Genomic DNA, 15,648 nt, shown 5'->3' with positions numbered 1-15,648 from the left:
AGAATATCTTTGATTGGCCATGGTATTTTTGCAAATAACTTCTCTCAACAAATGTCTTTGACTTCAAGAAGATAAAGAAAAACTTGATTCTTATGAAGTTGCTCAATTTAAAAGTCCCATATGCATAATAAGCTATATATAATCAAAGCATTAGTAAATAATATATGGGATATGAGATAAATCGAATAAAGGAACAAGTTAAACTGAATGAGCTCAAAATATTTCATAAAAATAATTCTTAAAGTTAAAATCTTTGATGTAAACAAAATTATGCAATCCACGAGTAGTATGAATTATTGATGAAAATGATAAAAATTGGCTACATATTGAATGATATATTGGCTTAAGTGATCTTAAGGTTGTAATCTACTCATACCAATCAAACAATATAATTTTTTATTGGTGAATTTTTAGGTCAAACTCAAGGATTAAAATTGAGAAATTTTCCAACGAATTATGTGAATGAGCCTAGCTAAAACAAAGATTGTAATGAGTTATTATTTTATGAACTAATGTAAAGTTATGCTAGTTAGCTATTGAAAACGAATAATTGTAGGTCAAGTGAGGTGAATGCTACATGATTTAGTAATGTAAAGTAGCAATACATTAGACAAACCAGGTAGAAGATGAGTAATTAAATGAGTGAAGTGATTGTGGTAAGTGATCATAATATATATATATAGCAACGTGAAGCTAGATGACTATGTCGGTGGAAGTGTCAGAGATTGTGAGTTGATATAATTTTGATGTAAGGTTTGACAAGAAACATAACAATAGATAAAAAAAAATTAAAAAAAACGATAAATAAATAAAGACTATATCTGAGTTGAAGTGGTGTGTTTGTGAGCAATTTAAGGTACGAACTAAAAAGGATTTATACTTATAAAATGTAATGGATAAAAGGTTGAATGTGCTCATAGCTAGTTATTTGAGCTAGACTATTAGTTACATTAGTACTTTACTTTAGGGTTTAAAAATAGACCATCGGAATCAAAAATAAAAATATTACTAAATAGCAAAGTTGTTGTGATTTGGTGGACATCTGTTATGTCTAATGAATTATTATTTATATATTTTACTTGCTGTCTATTCATATGATATATCTATCTAGACTAAATTGAATTATCATTATTACAAGATTGATGAGACTAACATCACTTACATTGCTCACTTACTACGGAACATCAAAACACCATTTTTTGCGTGTAAAATAGACATGAATAATGAGTTTATATGCATTTTTCCACAATTAGCCAACAACCAAATTTAAATAACCTAAAAATAAACATAAATGAGGAGTGCATTAGGTAAAATGGAGAATAAAATGATATATTACTATTACTGAAAATAATGAAAGTTATAGTTGTATTTAACTATAAAGTTGTAATCTTGCTGAAAAAGAATTCCAACAACAAACTTGAGAGGTCAAGTGGAGAACTCCTCCACAAAAGGGTCCCTAACTGCTACATTAATTTACCGGAATGAACTCATTACAATTTGAACTTTGATTCTACATTATACATCTATAAAAAATAAGAATAAGAAAGAGTATAGAATAATACAAATGATACTAGTATTTATAAGCACTAGGACAACGGTTAAGTAGTTACAACGGCCATAACCTTCATGGAGATAACAACCATCAATTTGATCATCTGGTGATGACTTTAACACTAATCTTTCTCTTAAGTCTAAAATGTGCAATACCTTCGGTTAAAGGGAAAGACTTTACTAGAGGGTGGAATCCTCGTCGTTGTGAATCTAAATAAGATTGTATAACCATTTGGATGTTTACTCATAACCAATCGACCTTCGTTTTGAATGTTAACAACTTCTCGTCGAAGTTTTAAGTTCAATGACTTGAACTATCTTCTTCATTTGTAAATTGTCTACAAGAGCAGTTTATTGGGCAGATTGCTCACTAATGACTATGGTTGTTTAAATCCGGTCTATGAGGTAAAACTTTATATTTTTCATGGCTTTTCCATATGAATTTCATCTTTAGTTTCTTGGATCATCTCGAATGACATATATTAATAATATATGTCATAATTGTAATGATTTTTTTGCATAAAATACAAATAATAGATATATCTTGATGGGATAAATACTCGTAAACCTCGCTATGAATTATACCATAGTATGAATTTAGTAGAAAACAACCACACTGAGAGAAGTAGCAATCACTCAACAAAGACAAGCAATTTTTATGTGGAAAGAAAACCTTCTCGATGTGAGGAGTAAAAATCACGGGAACAAAGTCCACAAATTTCCACTATAGTAAAAGAAAGGGATACAAATCGTTCAATACAAAAAATCAACCCAATTTCCAAATCACAAGATACAAAATCAATATTGTCAACAAAATATGAGTGGAAAGGAAAAACTCACAAAAAAACCGTTCCGTTTAGACTGAAACCCTTGATGATCCAAAGGTCTAATCTTGATCTCCATCATTCAGAATTTACTTCAAGACATTCCCAACAACATACGAAAATTTAAGTCCGATCCAACGGTTGGATCTTTGGATTTGATATCAACACAAAAACTAGTCCGAAAAAATCCAAGAAGAAAGAGATTCCTTTGTTCGTGTTTATATCATAACCTGTGGTGTTCCAATTCCTATCTCCGCAGAATGTAGGAATTATAAGTCCTGCAATGATTTTGGATTTATTTATAGGGAATTTCTAATGAAAATAGAGTGAAGTGTGCAATATCGTACATGGTCAGATATAGATTAAGAAATGAAGTTGTACACCCTGAATCATATATCAAAATTATTTATACTCTTTGACTGGTGAGTTTTCAGGTTGAACACATGGATTTTAAGTCGTGAGATTTAAGCAAGAATTGAACTAGAGATGTGCAGCGGAAAAATGGTAAGAAGAATCGAATTACACTAATACAAGATTAAAGAAAGTAGGTAAAAGTGAGCGGTTAGACGAGCGAAAGCGGGGATGGCGAGCGATGGAGGCAGTGAGCGTGGCAGGTGAGCGGAATCGGAAGGGTGAAAGGGGAGCGATATGTATATACTAAGTGAGCAGTAGGGAGTGACCAGATAATGTTGTGTGTGATTTGTGCATTCCTTAATGGCTAGAATTTTATGAATGAGATGAGCGATTGGCGTTAGTGAACAAGAGAAAATACATATAAACATGTAAGAGATAGAAAATGTACATGTAATCATACAAGCAGATTTACACAGAACTTGAACCGCTGATACTTGACCTTAAGAGATTTACAATAAGACTTCAATGACAAGCGCCTAAAATCTGTTAATGATTACAACGCAAAACTAGGCTCAGATAATCCATTCTTCTCTGTTATTTCTTAGCTACACAAAATTCCAAATTAATCATGCTAATTCAAATATGAGGAAGGGAAAGAAACGAGTATGAAAAAATCTTGATATTTCATTACTTATTAAAGAAAATAGCAAAGGATTACATAAAGACAATAATACAAAAATAGTAAAAGAAACTAGAATAAAGCAGTAAAACTAATCTAAAAAGCAGTCAGGTGAGCGGTCAGAGGAGGAGAAAATCTCAACTCCTCTGGCCATTCCTGCTGGAGAACTCCCTTACAGGGTTGGAGCTCTCGAGAGGTAAGAAAACGGGCAGAAAATTGAAGAACTCAAATGCATACTTTCGTGTGTCTTTTACAAAAGAAACCTGGCCCATTTATAGCTAGAAAAGATGGAAGTCACGAGCAGTTGAGAAGTACCGTTGAGCAGTTAGACAGTTGCTGGTGGTTATTCAGTTAGAGCAGTTGCACTTGGCCATAACTCCTAGGGCAGTCGCTTCTCTTGCTTGAAGATGTAAGAGCGCAGACCTTCCTCGCTTACCCAGATGGCTAAAGGGCATCAGTGCTGCTCAAGTGATACTGCTGTCATTGGCTGGTATCGGAATGGTTGGACCGTTGAGAGATAACACTTAGTGAATTTCTAGAGTGCTTCACTCTCACTTTGCTGCGGTGGATGCCTGGTCACTGGCGCTGGCTCGCGCAAAAGGAGCGCCGCTTGCCAAGCAGAGACGCCATTGCTTGGATTTCAACACTTAGCTTTTCTGGACCAGAAATATCGCTTAAAATGGCCAAAAACATAAATAATCCCAACAGACAGTTTCTGGATCATACCAAGCAAAATAAATCAAAGTTTTCCATAAATCAGGTATTGTGATGGTTTTCACACCAAAATTCAAGTAATACACAGTTTTGTCAAGCGAAGAATATACTAATATTCAAAGTTATAAAACCTCCTCACACTAAACCTTTGTTCGTCCTCAAACAAACTCAATTGTATGAATAAAGAGTTAACCCGTTCAAGGCAGTCAAGTATTTCCTAAGATCAGTGCCATGGTTGTGAATAAAGTGAATCTCGAGTAGAAACAATTGATCCTTAAGCATTCAAAACTTTTCGTTGGATTTAACATGAACGGAGTTGTCCAGGCATAATCAACTTTGCTCACTCAGTGGGGACTATTTTTTTTTTAAATAAGGGAACCTTCAGCCGAAGGGTGTAGAAAATAATTTTTTTTTTGTTTCCTTCATTATATTTCATGACGGGCCACAAGTTTCAAAAAACTTTGTGTCTGCTTGTGACCTTATTTGATTTTCACGTACCTAGGCCTTTTCAGTCCCCTTTAATAATACAGGTCCTCATCGCTTCACTTACATCGTCTCTCAAACCATATTTAAGAACTTCCCTTTTTAGTGTTATTTCATTTGAGCGAAGTCGATAGATAAAAGTTCATTTTTCTTACTGAGTATGCAAAGATTGAAACAAAGTGGGCACTAACCTTTACAAGATATATCAACGGGTACTTGGTTTAACTCAACATTCACATTATTGAATAAGGTAAAGGAAAAATTACTAAGTTCCGCGCTCGCAAGTTGTCTAACCCTACTCTAAAATATATCATAAGACTAATGCAACAATGTATTAAAAGGATTTCAGGTACTAACACATGCTTGAAATTATGATAGGCATACAGTATTGAAAAATTCAACTTGTTACCAAAAAAAAATCTGTTGTGTCATTGATCATCAGAAATTTCTGTACAAGCCTTGTTATTCCCCCAAAAAAATATGTACATGAAAGGGAAAGGATCCTAATTCATTTATCTTTGGGGCCTGCGGATCCACGTACTGTCTGAGAAGATTTCTTGTTCTACTGCTGCACCAGCTCCTCAATTCGCTACAAACTCTTTGTTGTATCAAGTTGTTGTTCCATGATTATTGCATTATGTTGGGTGATGGCTGTGAGGGCCTTGAGAATATTGTTTTGACTCGCACCCATGGTTGCAGCTTGAGTTTCCAGAATGCTATTGCGCAATTCTAGTGGACAGTTATTGATCTTCAAGCAGCCAGAGTCTCACCAAACTTTCGACATGAGAGTCGATCAATTTTTGCAACAAGAGGTATTGGCTAAGCATCACTTCGTCAAGCTCATCCGGTCATTTTCCAATTGATTCAAATGCCACGCGAAGGGCAAAAGTGCCTGCCTCAGCGAGCGCTGGTGACTGTTGCTCAAACTCAGCGGAGCTGATGTCAACTGGCCCTGGCTCATTCTCGGAATTAGGTGCTGGTTTTGGAGTAACGTCTCTAAGTGTTGGGAAATGGTGGATCGACAAGTCTGCTTTGAACACCTTAAATAGGGCCAACTTCTCTTGCAGCGCAGTTAACTTACATTAATAACAGCTCACTGACAGTGATATAAATACTTGAGCAGAAAAGCATAAATGATCCAAGTATTTGTTAACCTAGTTCGGCTATAACAACCTACATCTGGGGGGATCCCAATCCAGGAGATACTCCACTATAATCAATACTGAAAATAGTACATAACAACCTTAAATTCACTTAACCCATATCCTCCATAAAGTCTTACCTTGCAATCAATGCACAGGTACTGGAAGTCACAAACGCGTACTGACACCAGTGTATACAACAAGCCTAGAGTAATGCAGCCAACAAGCTGGTTGTCATCTCATTTGGATTCTGAGAACTCCTCCCTCCGGCAACTTCTCCGGTGGGTTTTGTGTATCAAACACAGGTGAAAATCTGACATTCCTTTTACTATCCCCATTTTATCAAATTTGTCTTGTATGGATACATGCACATATGAGACAAAATGGACAAGACAATATAAATAAAAAGTTGTTGCAAGTGAGAGTCTGTCTGCAGTCTGTGTTAGTTTGCAGTAGCAGAAAGTAACTTGCTATGTTTGGTATCTAGGGACAGCGGCTGTGCAGAATGTCATTTGTACATATGCCAAAAGTGGAAGTAAGGAGATTTTTCCATTTAACATTCTCCCCCTTTTTGGCATATGAGACCACGCACACAATGTGCAGGAGAAAAACTCCCGCACTCAGCAATAACTTCAATCAACAAAATATAAGTCAAGTTCATATCGCGACTACAGGCCGATAACAACAAACAAAAGCTACATGCAGCCTTGACATGGTTATAACAGCAACAAAAGAACAACCATCAGGCCTAGCCAAAAAGCAATCAGCAAAAACAGCTAACACCAGCAGACAACAACAACAGATAACATCAAAGTAACAACAGAAAACATACTCCACTCCCCCTTACTTGCATATCTCTCCCCCTTGCGTGGAGAAGATGCCAAAACACACTGCAGCATAATCAGGAGGACTCCAGCTCCTCTTCACCAGCATCGACGGCAGTCAAATCGTGATGAATGAGGTTGATGGCACGAGTGAGCATGCGACGATGTTCATCTAACATTTTTTTATGGCAAGTTGCTCTTTCACCACGTCACGCAGAAGTTTGCGGGCTTCAAAAAGCTGACTCGCCAAGTCCATCGGGGTCGGTTCTTGAAAATCATTATGCAAACCATCCGGGTTTGATTTCGGGGAAAAAAAGGAGAGTAAATAATTTCTTCATCGGGTTTGGGATGGATGTTGTGATGTGATAGCAGCAGGGTAATCAGAGCTGGGTACGGCAGTTTGCGGATGTCTTTCTTGAGGTTCCCACGAGCAAACTTGACCATCTTTGAAACCACCAGAAAGACAAGATTCAAATGGTTAGCAAATTTATCAATGGCAAGAATGAGATTACCCATCTCGGTGCCAATGGAGGAACCATTTGAAGTGGGGAACACGTTGTAACCACAAAGGTGAAACAGACACTAAAACTTTATGGTAAGTTCCTTGGCTTGCAAACCTTGTCTCCCAAAGTCAGTGGCTTTGCGGCCAGACACCATGAGGGCTACATATCAATTTGATTATGTCACAAGTTCAGAGGGCAATTGTTCAGTAGGCAACCGTAACAACCTGTTGATCAGATATGGGCTCAGCTCGATAAATTGTCCACGGATGTATGTCTTGTGAAACCATTGTGAACCTTCCACCAAAACAGTTGTAGGCAAGTTAGCATAAAATTCTTGAACAAGTTTGGGACAATACCTCGTCAAGCTAACGGCCTAATGAAAAAGTCCCTTTTAACGTACTCCGTGAATCCAACATCGATGTGTTGGGGACTATTGAAAATCACTTTACCGATAAAGCTGTGCAGGTCCAAATCGTCGTATTCATACTGTTCTGCCTCATCATCAAAGTGGGTTTCGTCCATAGCACGTTCTGGAGAAGGTGTCCGAGGAACATCACTATGTTTGCAAGACTTCTTTCGCTTAAGTTTTTCTCTCAGCTTCTGCAGAGTCTTCTTCCGCTTCTTCTTCGGAGGTCGTGATGACTCCGGAATATCAACAGCAACTTGTCGTTTGGTCAGGGGGGACTGTTTGAACACTGTTATCATCAATATCAGACGATGATTTCCCTTGTCGAGGGGATTCATGAACCACAACATTTGTATGCGTAGGGACCTCTGTTTCAGTCTCAACAGGTCCTTCAGCAACTTCAGTTTGAGCTTTAGCAGCACGATCGAGTTTTCCAACATCGTTATTAAAGGATGATTGATTTGCCTTAGCATCCATACCTTGTTTTGTAATAGCATGAGATTCAGAAGGAGGAACTGCTTCTCCTGTTAGGGCAATAGTCTCCACCATCTCAGTTTCCTTAGAATGCAAAACTTCTTCTCGTTCGGTCTGTTGAGGGATGAGTGCAGTAGCAGCAGTCTCAGCATCCATAGCACCATCACTACCAACAACAGTTTGTTTAGCAGGGTCCGCAACAGCATCATCGTCATTCTCAGTTGCAGCCACCCCTTCGGTTTGTTGTTCTGTTCCAGGAATTTCTGAAGTACCAAATGTAACTTCCAGAGAAGGTTGTTTTTCCGCAGTAGCATTAACATCAGCCTGTTTTTTCAACTGTTCTTCATTCACGGTAGCCACCATTGTTATCGGATCCACAAAAGTAACTGGACCAGACAAATCACCAAAATCTGAAACAGGACTGATATAACCAAGTCGTCCTGATTGTGCACTTCCCTTGCCATGTCCACGCCTTCCAACTCCGCGAGATTCTCCACCGAAACGTGTTCGAGCCATCCACAACAATTTTGTTCAAACACAAGGGACTTCCAAATATGTGAATGGTGAGAGATACACCGTCATTCCTACACCAGATATATACGGGCGATAGAGAGTAGAAGGGAAGTTACAACTTCCAATTCAAAATTTGAATTTTTTACCAATTCCCAAAAACCATCGTACTGAATTAAAGTCATCATGCCCCTTATGCCTTGGGCGACACACGATGCTACAATGGCCGGGATGTTTTTATTTGGACATCTTGTTTGGGCTACTGGATTTATGTTTTTAATCTCCTGGCGTGGATATTGGCAGGAATTAATTGAAACTTTAGCATGGCTTCATGAATGCACACCATTGGCCCGTAATTACAGCTTTCTGTAACTCTGCATTGACAACTCGCCGTCAAATCAAAGCTTCTCACATCTAATCAACTTCCCCATAATATTCCCTTTTTGAATTTTTCAGAATATCTATTTTCCCTCTTATTTTTCATCTCCAATTTTTTCATAATTTACCAATAATCAGCAACATATTGGAGACATAATGCATCATGTATGCAAGATTAGGAAGGGTATGAACACATACCCAGATCACGGCGAAGTGTTTCAAACCGATCACCATCGAGCGCCTTTGTGAGAATATCAGCCTTTTGATCCTTAGTCTCAACGTACTCCAGCCTGCACACATTCGACTCCACCAATTCACGAATAAAATGGTATCAGATATCGATGTGTTTGGTCCTTCCATGTTGTACGTGATTTTTGGATATGTTGATAGCACTAGAATTATCACACAGTAATATGAATGAATCACAATCAATTCCATAATCCGCAAGCATTTGACAAATCCAAAGAAGTTGTGCACAAAAGCTTCCTGCAACAATATATTCTGCCTCAGCTGTAGATAGGGCAATCAAATTCTGCTTTTTGGAACTTCAGCTAATGAGGTTATCACCAAGATAAAAACAACCATCCGTTGTGCTTTTACGATCGTCACAACATCCTGCCCAGTCAGAGTCAGTGAAACCAATAAGGTTGAGACAGGACCTGTTAGAGTACCATAACCCCAACTCAGCCGTTCCATGAACATAGTGAATTATCCTCTTTGCGGCTTTAAGATATGATTCCTTTGGAGCAGCTTGAAACCTTGCATATACTCCAACACTAAACAAGATATCAGGCCTGCTGGCAGTCAAGTAAAGCAAACTACCTATGATACTCCTGTACAACTTTTGATCCACATCTTTTCTCGATTCATCCGTCGACAATTTCTCTTGTTGTCCTAATGGCATTCTGACAGCCTTAGAACTACTCAGACCAAACTTATTGATCATATTTTGAGCATACTTGGTCTGATTCAGGAAGATACCATCAACACACTGTTTAACTTGCAGACCTAAGAAATAAGTAAGTTCACCAATCATACTCATTTTGAACTCGGAGTCCATGAACTTCACAAACTCTTTTCTCATCAACTTGGAGGTGGAACCAAATACAATGTCATCGACATAGATTTGAGAAAACATCAGTTCCTTTCCTTTGCGCTTGATAAACAATGTCTTGTCACTGGATCCGCGAACATAATTCTTTTTAAGCAAGAAGTTCGATAACCTCTCATACCAAGCCCTCGGTGCTTGTTTTAAACCATACAAAGCCTTCTTCAATCAAAACACATGATCAGGATGGAAAGGATCTTGAAATCCCTTAGGCTGTTCAATATAGATCTCCTCTTTAATCCATCCATTGAGAAAAGTTTTTTCACGTCCATCTGAAAAAGAGTGAATCCGAGTGAAAACGAAATAGATATCAGCAATCTTACAGCTTCGATACGGGCAACCAGGGCAAAGGTTTCGTCATAGTCGATTCTTCAATCTGAGTGTATCCTTGGGAAACTAATCTGGCCTTGTTTCGAGTAATATTGCCACACTCATCAGACTTTTTCTTGAAGATCCATTTGGTACCAATCACGTTGCAGTCACCAAGTCTCTGCACCAACATCCATACTCCATTTCTCTCAAACTGGTTTAATTCATCTTGCATTGCACTCAACCAGTATTCATCCTTCAACGCCTCATCAATATTTCTGGGTTCAAAAGTTGATACAAAACAATTCATTCCAGATAGGTTTTTGAAATCAATCTGTTTACCTCGAGTGACTCTGCCACCTTTTGGATCACCAATGATTGCATCAATTGGGTGCTTCTGTGGTATTCTGGAACCATATCTTCTAACTTCTACATCAGATTCAGTTTCAGCAGGTTGTTGATTTCAGCAAGTTGTTGATTTGTTGTTGTTATATTAGTGGAACACTCAGGTTCTGACCAATCTGTTCTAATAAAACTTTCAGTAGCATCATCAGCAGCTGTCTGTGGTTGATCATTCTGATTTTGGGGAGGATTTTGAACCTCAGGAGGACTACTAATCACTGGATTTGGAGCATCGTCATCATCATCTAGTTGAATATATTTTTTCTCTGAAAGAGCATCATCAAACATTACATTGACTGATTCCATCACCTTCTTGGTTCGATTGTTGTAGACTCTATAGGCTCTTGAGTTCAGTGAGTATCCCAGAAATATACCATCATCTGAACAAGCATCAAACTTATGTAGTTGAACCTGATCCTTCATAATGTAGCATCTACACCCAAACGTATGAAAATATGAGACATTTGGCTTCTTTCCACTCCAAATTTCATAAGGTGTTTTCTCTGTGTGTGGTCTGAGATACACATGATTGATCACATAGCAAGCTGTATTAATAGCTTCAGCCCACAAGAACTTTGCAACTCCTTTCGCATGCATGATAGATCTAGCCATTTCTTGTAAAGTTCGATTTTTCCTTTCCACTACTCCGTTCGGCTGTGGAGTTTTTGGAGCAGAATATTCATGTTTGATTCCCAACTTATCATAGAATCCACTAAATTTTTTATTCTCGAACTCTTTCCCATGATCAGTCTGAAGTCTATTAATCTTCACTTTCTTCTAATTCATAAGCCTTGTACTCAACTTCTCAAAAGCATCAAAGGCTTCACCTTTTTCACACAAGAAATCAACCCAATTATATATAGAAAAATCATCAAAACAAACCAGAATATACTTATTACCACCTAGGCTATAAACATCAACGGGACCCATTAAATCCAAATGCAGCAGTTCCAGACAGTTGTTGCTAGTTTGCTGTTCCAACGCTAGATGAGCAACCCTTTTTTGCTTTCCTCTTGCACAATGACCACAAGTAGCCCTAGGCAGCTTTGAAAATTTGGACAGACCTCTGATTGCACCAAGTTTACTGATTCTCATCAAGTTTTGGGGATTGAAATGCCCTAACTTGGTATGCCACAACATTGTTTCATCATCTTTCAAGATCAAAGCTTGCATCTTTGGTTTCTCCAATAAGTAACAATTGTTCTTTGATCGAACACCGATCATCACACACTTTTCATCAGCATCAAATACCTCACATGATTCCCTTGTGAACTTCACATTCAACTTATCATCACATAGTTGACTGATACTTATCAGATTTGTGCTCAGACCTTCAACAAAATACACCTTCGAAAGTCTTGGAATTATTTCTTTTTCAAGAATACCATAGCCACTGATCTTTCCTTTTGCACCATCTTCAAAGATAACATCACCACTTTTGTCCTCAACAAAGTTTTTCAACAGTTTTTTTGGTTTGTCATGTGACAAGAGCATCCACTATCAAAATACCAACGATCAGATCTAGTTGATTCTTGGTTTGACAAGATAACGTTGCACTCCAATTGCTTTTGATTTCCTTTGGCATCCACACCAATCTGACTTTGATATTATGTCTGAGTCCTTCAGTAGGCCACTCAATATTTCTGCCATTCATCACATCCTTCGCCAATCTGAAACATTTTTCAGCTGTATGACCTGGAAGTATGCAATATTTGTAGTCATCTGGACATAATGACAATGGTTTAACATCCTGAGTTCTGCGACCTGTGTTCCAATTCCTGCTTCTGTTCTTTCTGGACTTCTGTTTCTTCACTGGAGCATATTTATTTTCTGGAACTTCAACATCAGTAAGAAGACCACAACGAACAAATGTAGTTGGTTTTCTTTGAGAGGATTCGCAAAAACCAATTCCTTTGTGATCTCCAAAAGGTTTTCCAATCGAAAGAACTTCATCCAATTTCTCTTTTCCTTTTCGAAGTCTGTCATTTTCTTCCTTCAACTTCTGATTTTCAACCTTTAAACCATCTGATTCAGTAGACTTAGCCTCAGTATCATTCTTCAGTTGTTCAATCTCATCATCAAGTTTTTCTTTTTGGTCTTGCAATCGATAAATAGTATTCAATAATTTTTTATATTTCACCAATGATTTCTTTTGTTCAGAAACCATCTCCTCATATGCTTCAATCAACTCATCAGCATCCAATTCTCTTGACTCCTCGGAATTTTCAGAATTTGATTTATCATCATCAACCTTACTGGATTCATCAACACCAGCCATGAAGGCCACAAGTTCATCATTTTCTGAAGTTTCTTCACCTGCAGCAGAGCCTTCCTCATCATTATCACTCCAAATAGCTTGGTAGGCTCTCTTTTCTCTCTTCTTTACAGTTGGACATTCAGATTTAATGTGTCCTACACCACCACATCCATAACAGGTTGGTTCTTGAATTGTATTAGGCTTAGAAGACACTTTGAATTTTTTGTTGAAGCCACCTTCAAATTTTCCTTTTGGCTTGTTGTAACTTGTTGGTTTCTGATCTGAATACTTCTGCTGTGAGCCATATGCATTTCCATCATGATAACCACTTTTATTCGGAAATCTTCCATACTTCAGCTTAGCTAGTCTTTTATCACTAATCATTCGAGAAAGTTTACGACTCAGCAGTGCCATTTCTTCATCAGACTCTATCACCTCCATGTCTTCAGCACTTAATGCTACACTTTTAGGAGTTTCATCTTCAAGATAATTCATTTCATAATTCACCAATGTACCATACAATTCATCTAATGTCATATTTTTCAGCTTTGGTGGTTCATCGAGCATAATCAACTTAGGCCTAAAATTTTTTGTGAGACTTTTAAGCATCTTCCTCACCAGTCTCTTCTCTTCAAAGTGCATTCCAGGAGCTTCTGCTTGATTGAAAACATCCATAAAGCGATTATTGTAAACATCGATTGTTTCGTCTTCATTCATCTTCATTCCTTCGAACAATGTTTCAATAGGATCCAGTTTTGATTCTCGAACTTGTACTGATCCTTTGAATGCATTTTCCAGAATGTCCCATGCTTCCTTAGTAGTCTTGCAATTTGATATCAGCTTCCCTTGAGTTTCATCCACAGCGTTGAAGATCGAAAAAAGGGCTTTTGAATTGGCGATTCCAGCAGCCTTTTCATTTAGAGTCCATTCTCTCTTTGGTTTCTTCACAAGAGTGGTAACACCATTTTCATCTTGGATGGTTTTCATGGGATGAGACCATGCAAACTCAACAGTATCAGAAACATCTTCACCTTGTAACATCAGAAAAACTTCCATTTTGTTATTCCAACTTCGATAGTTTGTTCCATTGAACAATGGAGGTCTCGATGTTAAACGACCTTCCTTGCTCATCTTTAGAACTGTGAAAGGACCTACTCAGTAACTTAGAGAACACTGCTCTGATACCAGATGTTGGGAAATAGTGGATCGACAAGTCTGCTTCAAACACCTTAAATAGGGCCAACTTCCCTTGAAGCGCAGTTACCTCACAGTAATAACAGTTCACTGACAGCGATATAAATACTTGAGCAGAAAAGCAATAAATAAGCCAAGTATTTGTTAACCCGGTTCGTTTATAAAAACCTACATCTGGGGGGATCCCAATCCAGGAGATACTTCACTATAATCAATAATAAAATAGTACATAATAACCTTAAACTCACTTAATCCATATCCTCTATAAAGGCTTACCTTGCATTCAATGCACAGGTACTAGAAGTCACAAACGCGTACTGACATCAGCGTATACAACAAGCCTAGAGTAATGCAGCCAACAAGTTGGTTGTCATCTCCTTTGGATCTTCGAGAACTCCTCCCTCCGGCAACTTCTCCGGTGGGTTTTATGTATCAAACACAGGTGAAAATCATGGAGATGAGGAGGGACTCAAATGAGAGCTTCTGCAATAATTTCTCTCTCAAGGATAAGCTCTCAAAATGTACTCTCACTCTAAACCGAGGTTGTCCCATGCTATGTATACAGTAGCCTGATTTGAGGTAAATTAAGCAACAATTAATTTCCTTAGCACAAGAATGGAATAGGGCAGTTCTCAAGATAAATCTGACATTCCTTTGACTATCCCCATTCTATCAAACTTGTCTTGTATGGATCTTTGCACATATGAGACAAAATGGACAAGACAACACAAATAAACAATTGTTGTAGGTGAGAGTCTGCCTGCAGTCTGTATTTGTCTGCAACAGCAAAACGTAACTTGTTGTTTTTGGTATCTGGGAACAACGGCTGTGCAGAATGTCATTTGTCCATATGCCAAAAGTGGAAAGAAGGAGATTTTTCCATTTAACACTAAGGAAAACAAACTGCCTTGCTGCCTCGTACTCCAGCTGCTCGGCTTTCTTCCTTTCGAGGTATCTTCTGAATTGCAGCTGAAGTTGGGTCAGTGGCTTCCAGTTTTTCAGCAACTTGACCAACATCTTCGTTTTCCGTTTCTTTTCTCGCTAATGATATCATTTTTGTTCTAATTGTTGCATTACCGTGACCATATGAGCTTGTTCTTCTCTAAATCTCTTTTCGTATTCATCCTCATCCTCATCGATGAATGTCTTATCCAATTTAGCTGAGGCAGGAGTCCGAACTTCTGCTGGTGCCGTCATTTCTGTTGGTGCCTGGGGCTGCAAGGCATGAGTTCGCCTGCGGATGCCCCCATAGTTGACTCTGTCGCGCGCGGAGACACCTGCAAAGTTCGAAGAGTTCTTATTACTGCCTCGCATCGGTGGCTTCATCGGCAGGTTCAACAGTTGTGGCAGCAGGGACCTCGGCGGCTTTCTCTTTGTAGGATTCTACGGTCACGTCAATGCCACCAATGGTTTCTTTGGTAATCTCAGTCTCCCGATCCTCTTTTGGTTCAACAGCAGTAGGCTCCTCCGCCCCCGACTGGTTAATGGGAGTGAGTTCATTGCCTGATTCTCCAGCAGCAGTTGGCTCATCTGCCC

At 38.4% G+C, this 15,648-nt stretch overlaps 1 protein-coding gene across 1 annotated transcript; it reads right to left on the bottom strand.

Moving 5' to 3' along the window:
• Nucleotides 1-9,017: 9,017 nt before the first annotated feature.
• LOC127242378 (uncharacterized) lies at nt 9,018-15,309 on the bottom strand. The gene is made up of 9 exons (XM_051261896.1): nt 15,190-15,309; nt 14,937-15,081; nt 14,074-14,220; nt 12,253-13,949; nt 11,544-12,158; nt 10,796-11,438; nt 10,274-10,688; nt 9,514-10,020; nt 9,018-9,132 (listed from the first exon to the last, which is right to left on the bottom strand). Exons 1-9 carry the CDS (start codon nt 15,307-15,309, stop codon nt 9,018-9,020), a joined length of 4,404 nt encoding a protein of 1,467 aa, XP_051117853.1.
• Nucleotides 15,310-15,648: the final 339 nt, after the last annotated feature.

The sequence above is a fragment of the Andrographis paniculata genome, unplaced genomic scaffold (assembly GCF_009805555.1).
Source record: "Andrographis paniculata isolate CXL003 unplaced genomic scaffold, ASM980555v1 Contig86END, whole genome shotgun sequence".
NCBI lineage: Eukaryota > Viridiplantae > Streptophyta > Magnoliopsida > Lamiales > Acanthaceae > Andrographis > Andrographis paniculata.
This window is presented reverse-complemented; position numbering and strand designations above follow the sequence as displayed.

Excerpts from the sequence above, each read along its gene's own strand:
- LOC127242378 (XM_051261896.1), bottom strand. The coding sequence starts at position 15,309 with ATGACGGCACCAGCAGAAGTTCGGACTCCTGCCTCAGCTAAATTGGAT. Across the intron at positions 13,950-14,073 it reads AGTGTTCTCTAAGTTACTGA|GTGAAGATGTTTCTGATACT; the intron begins GTAGGTCCTTTC and ends TGATGTTACAAG. Across the intron at positions 10,021-10,273 it reads TGGTTGCCCGTATCGAAGCT|TGACAAGACATTGTTTATCA; the intron begins GTAAGATTGCTG and ends TCGCGGATCCAG.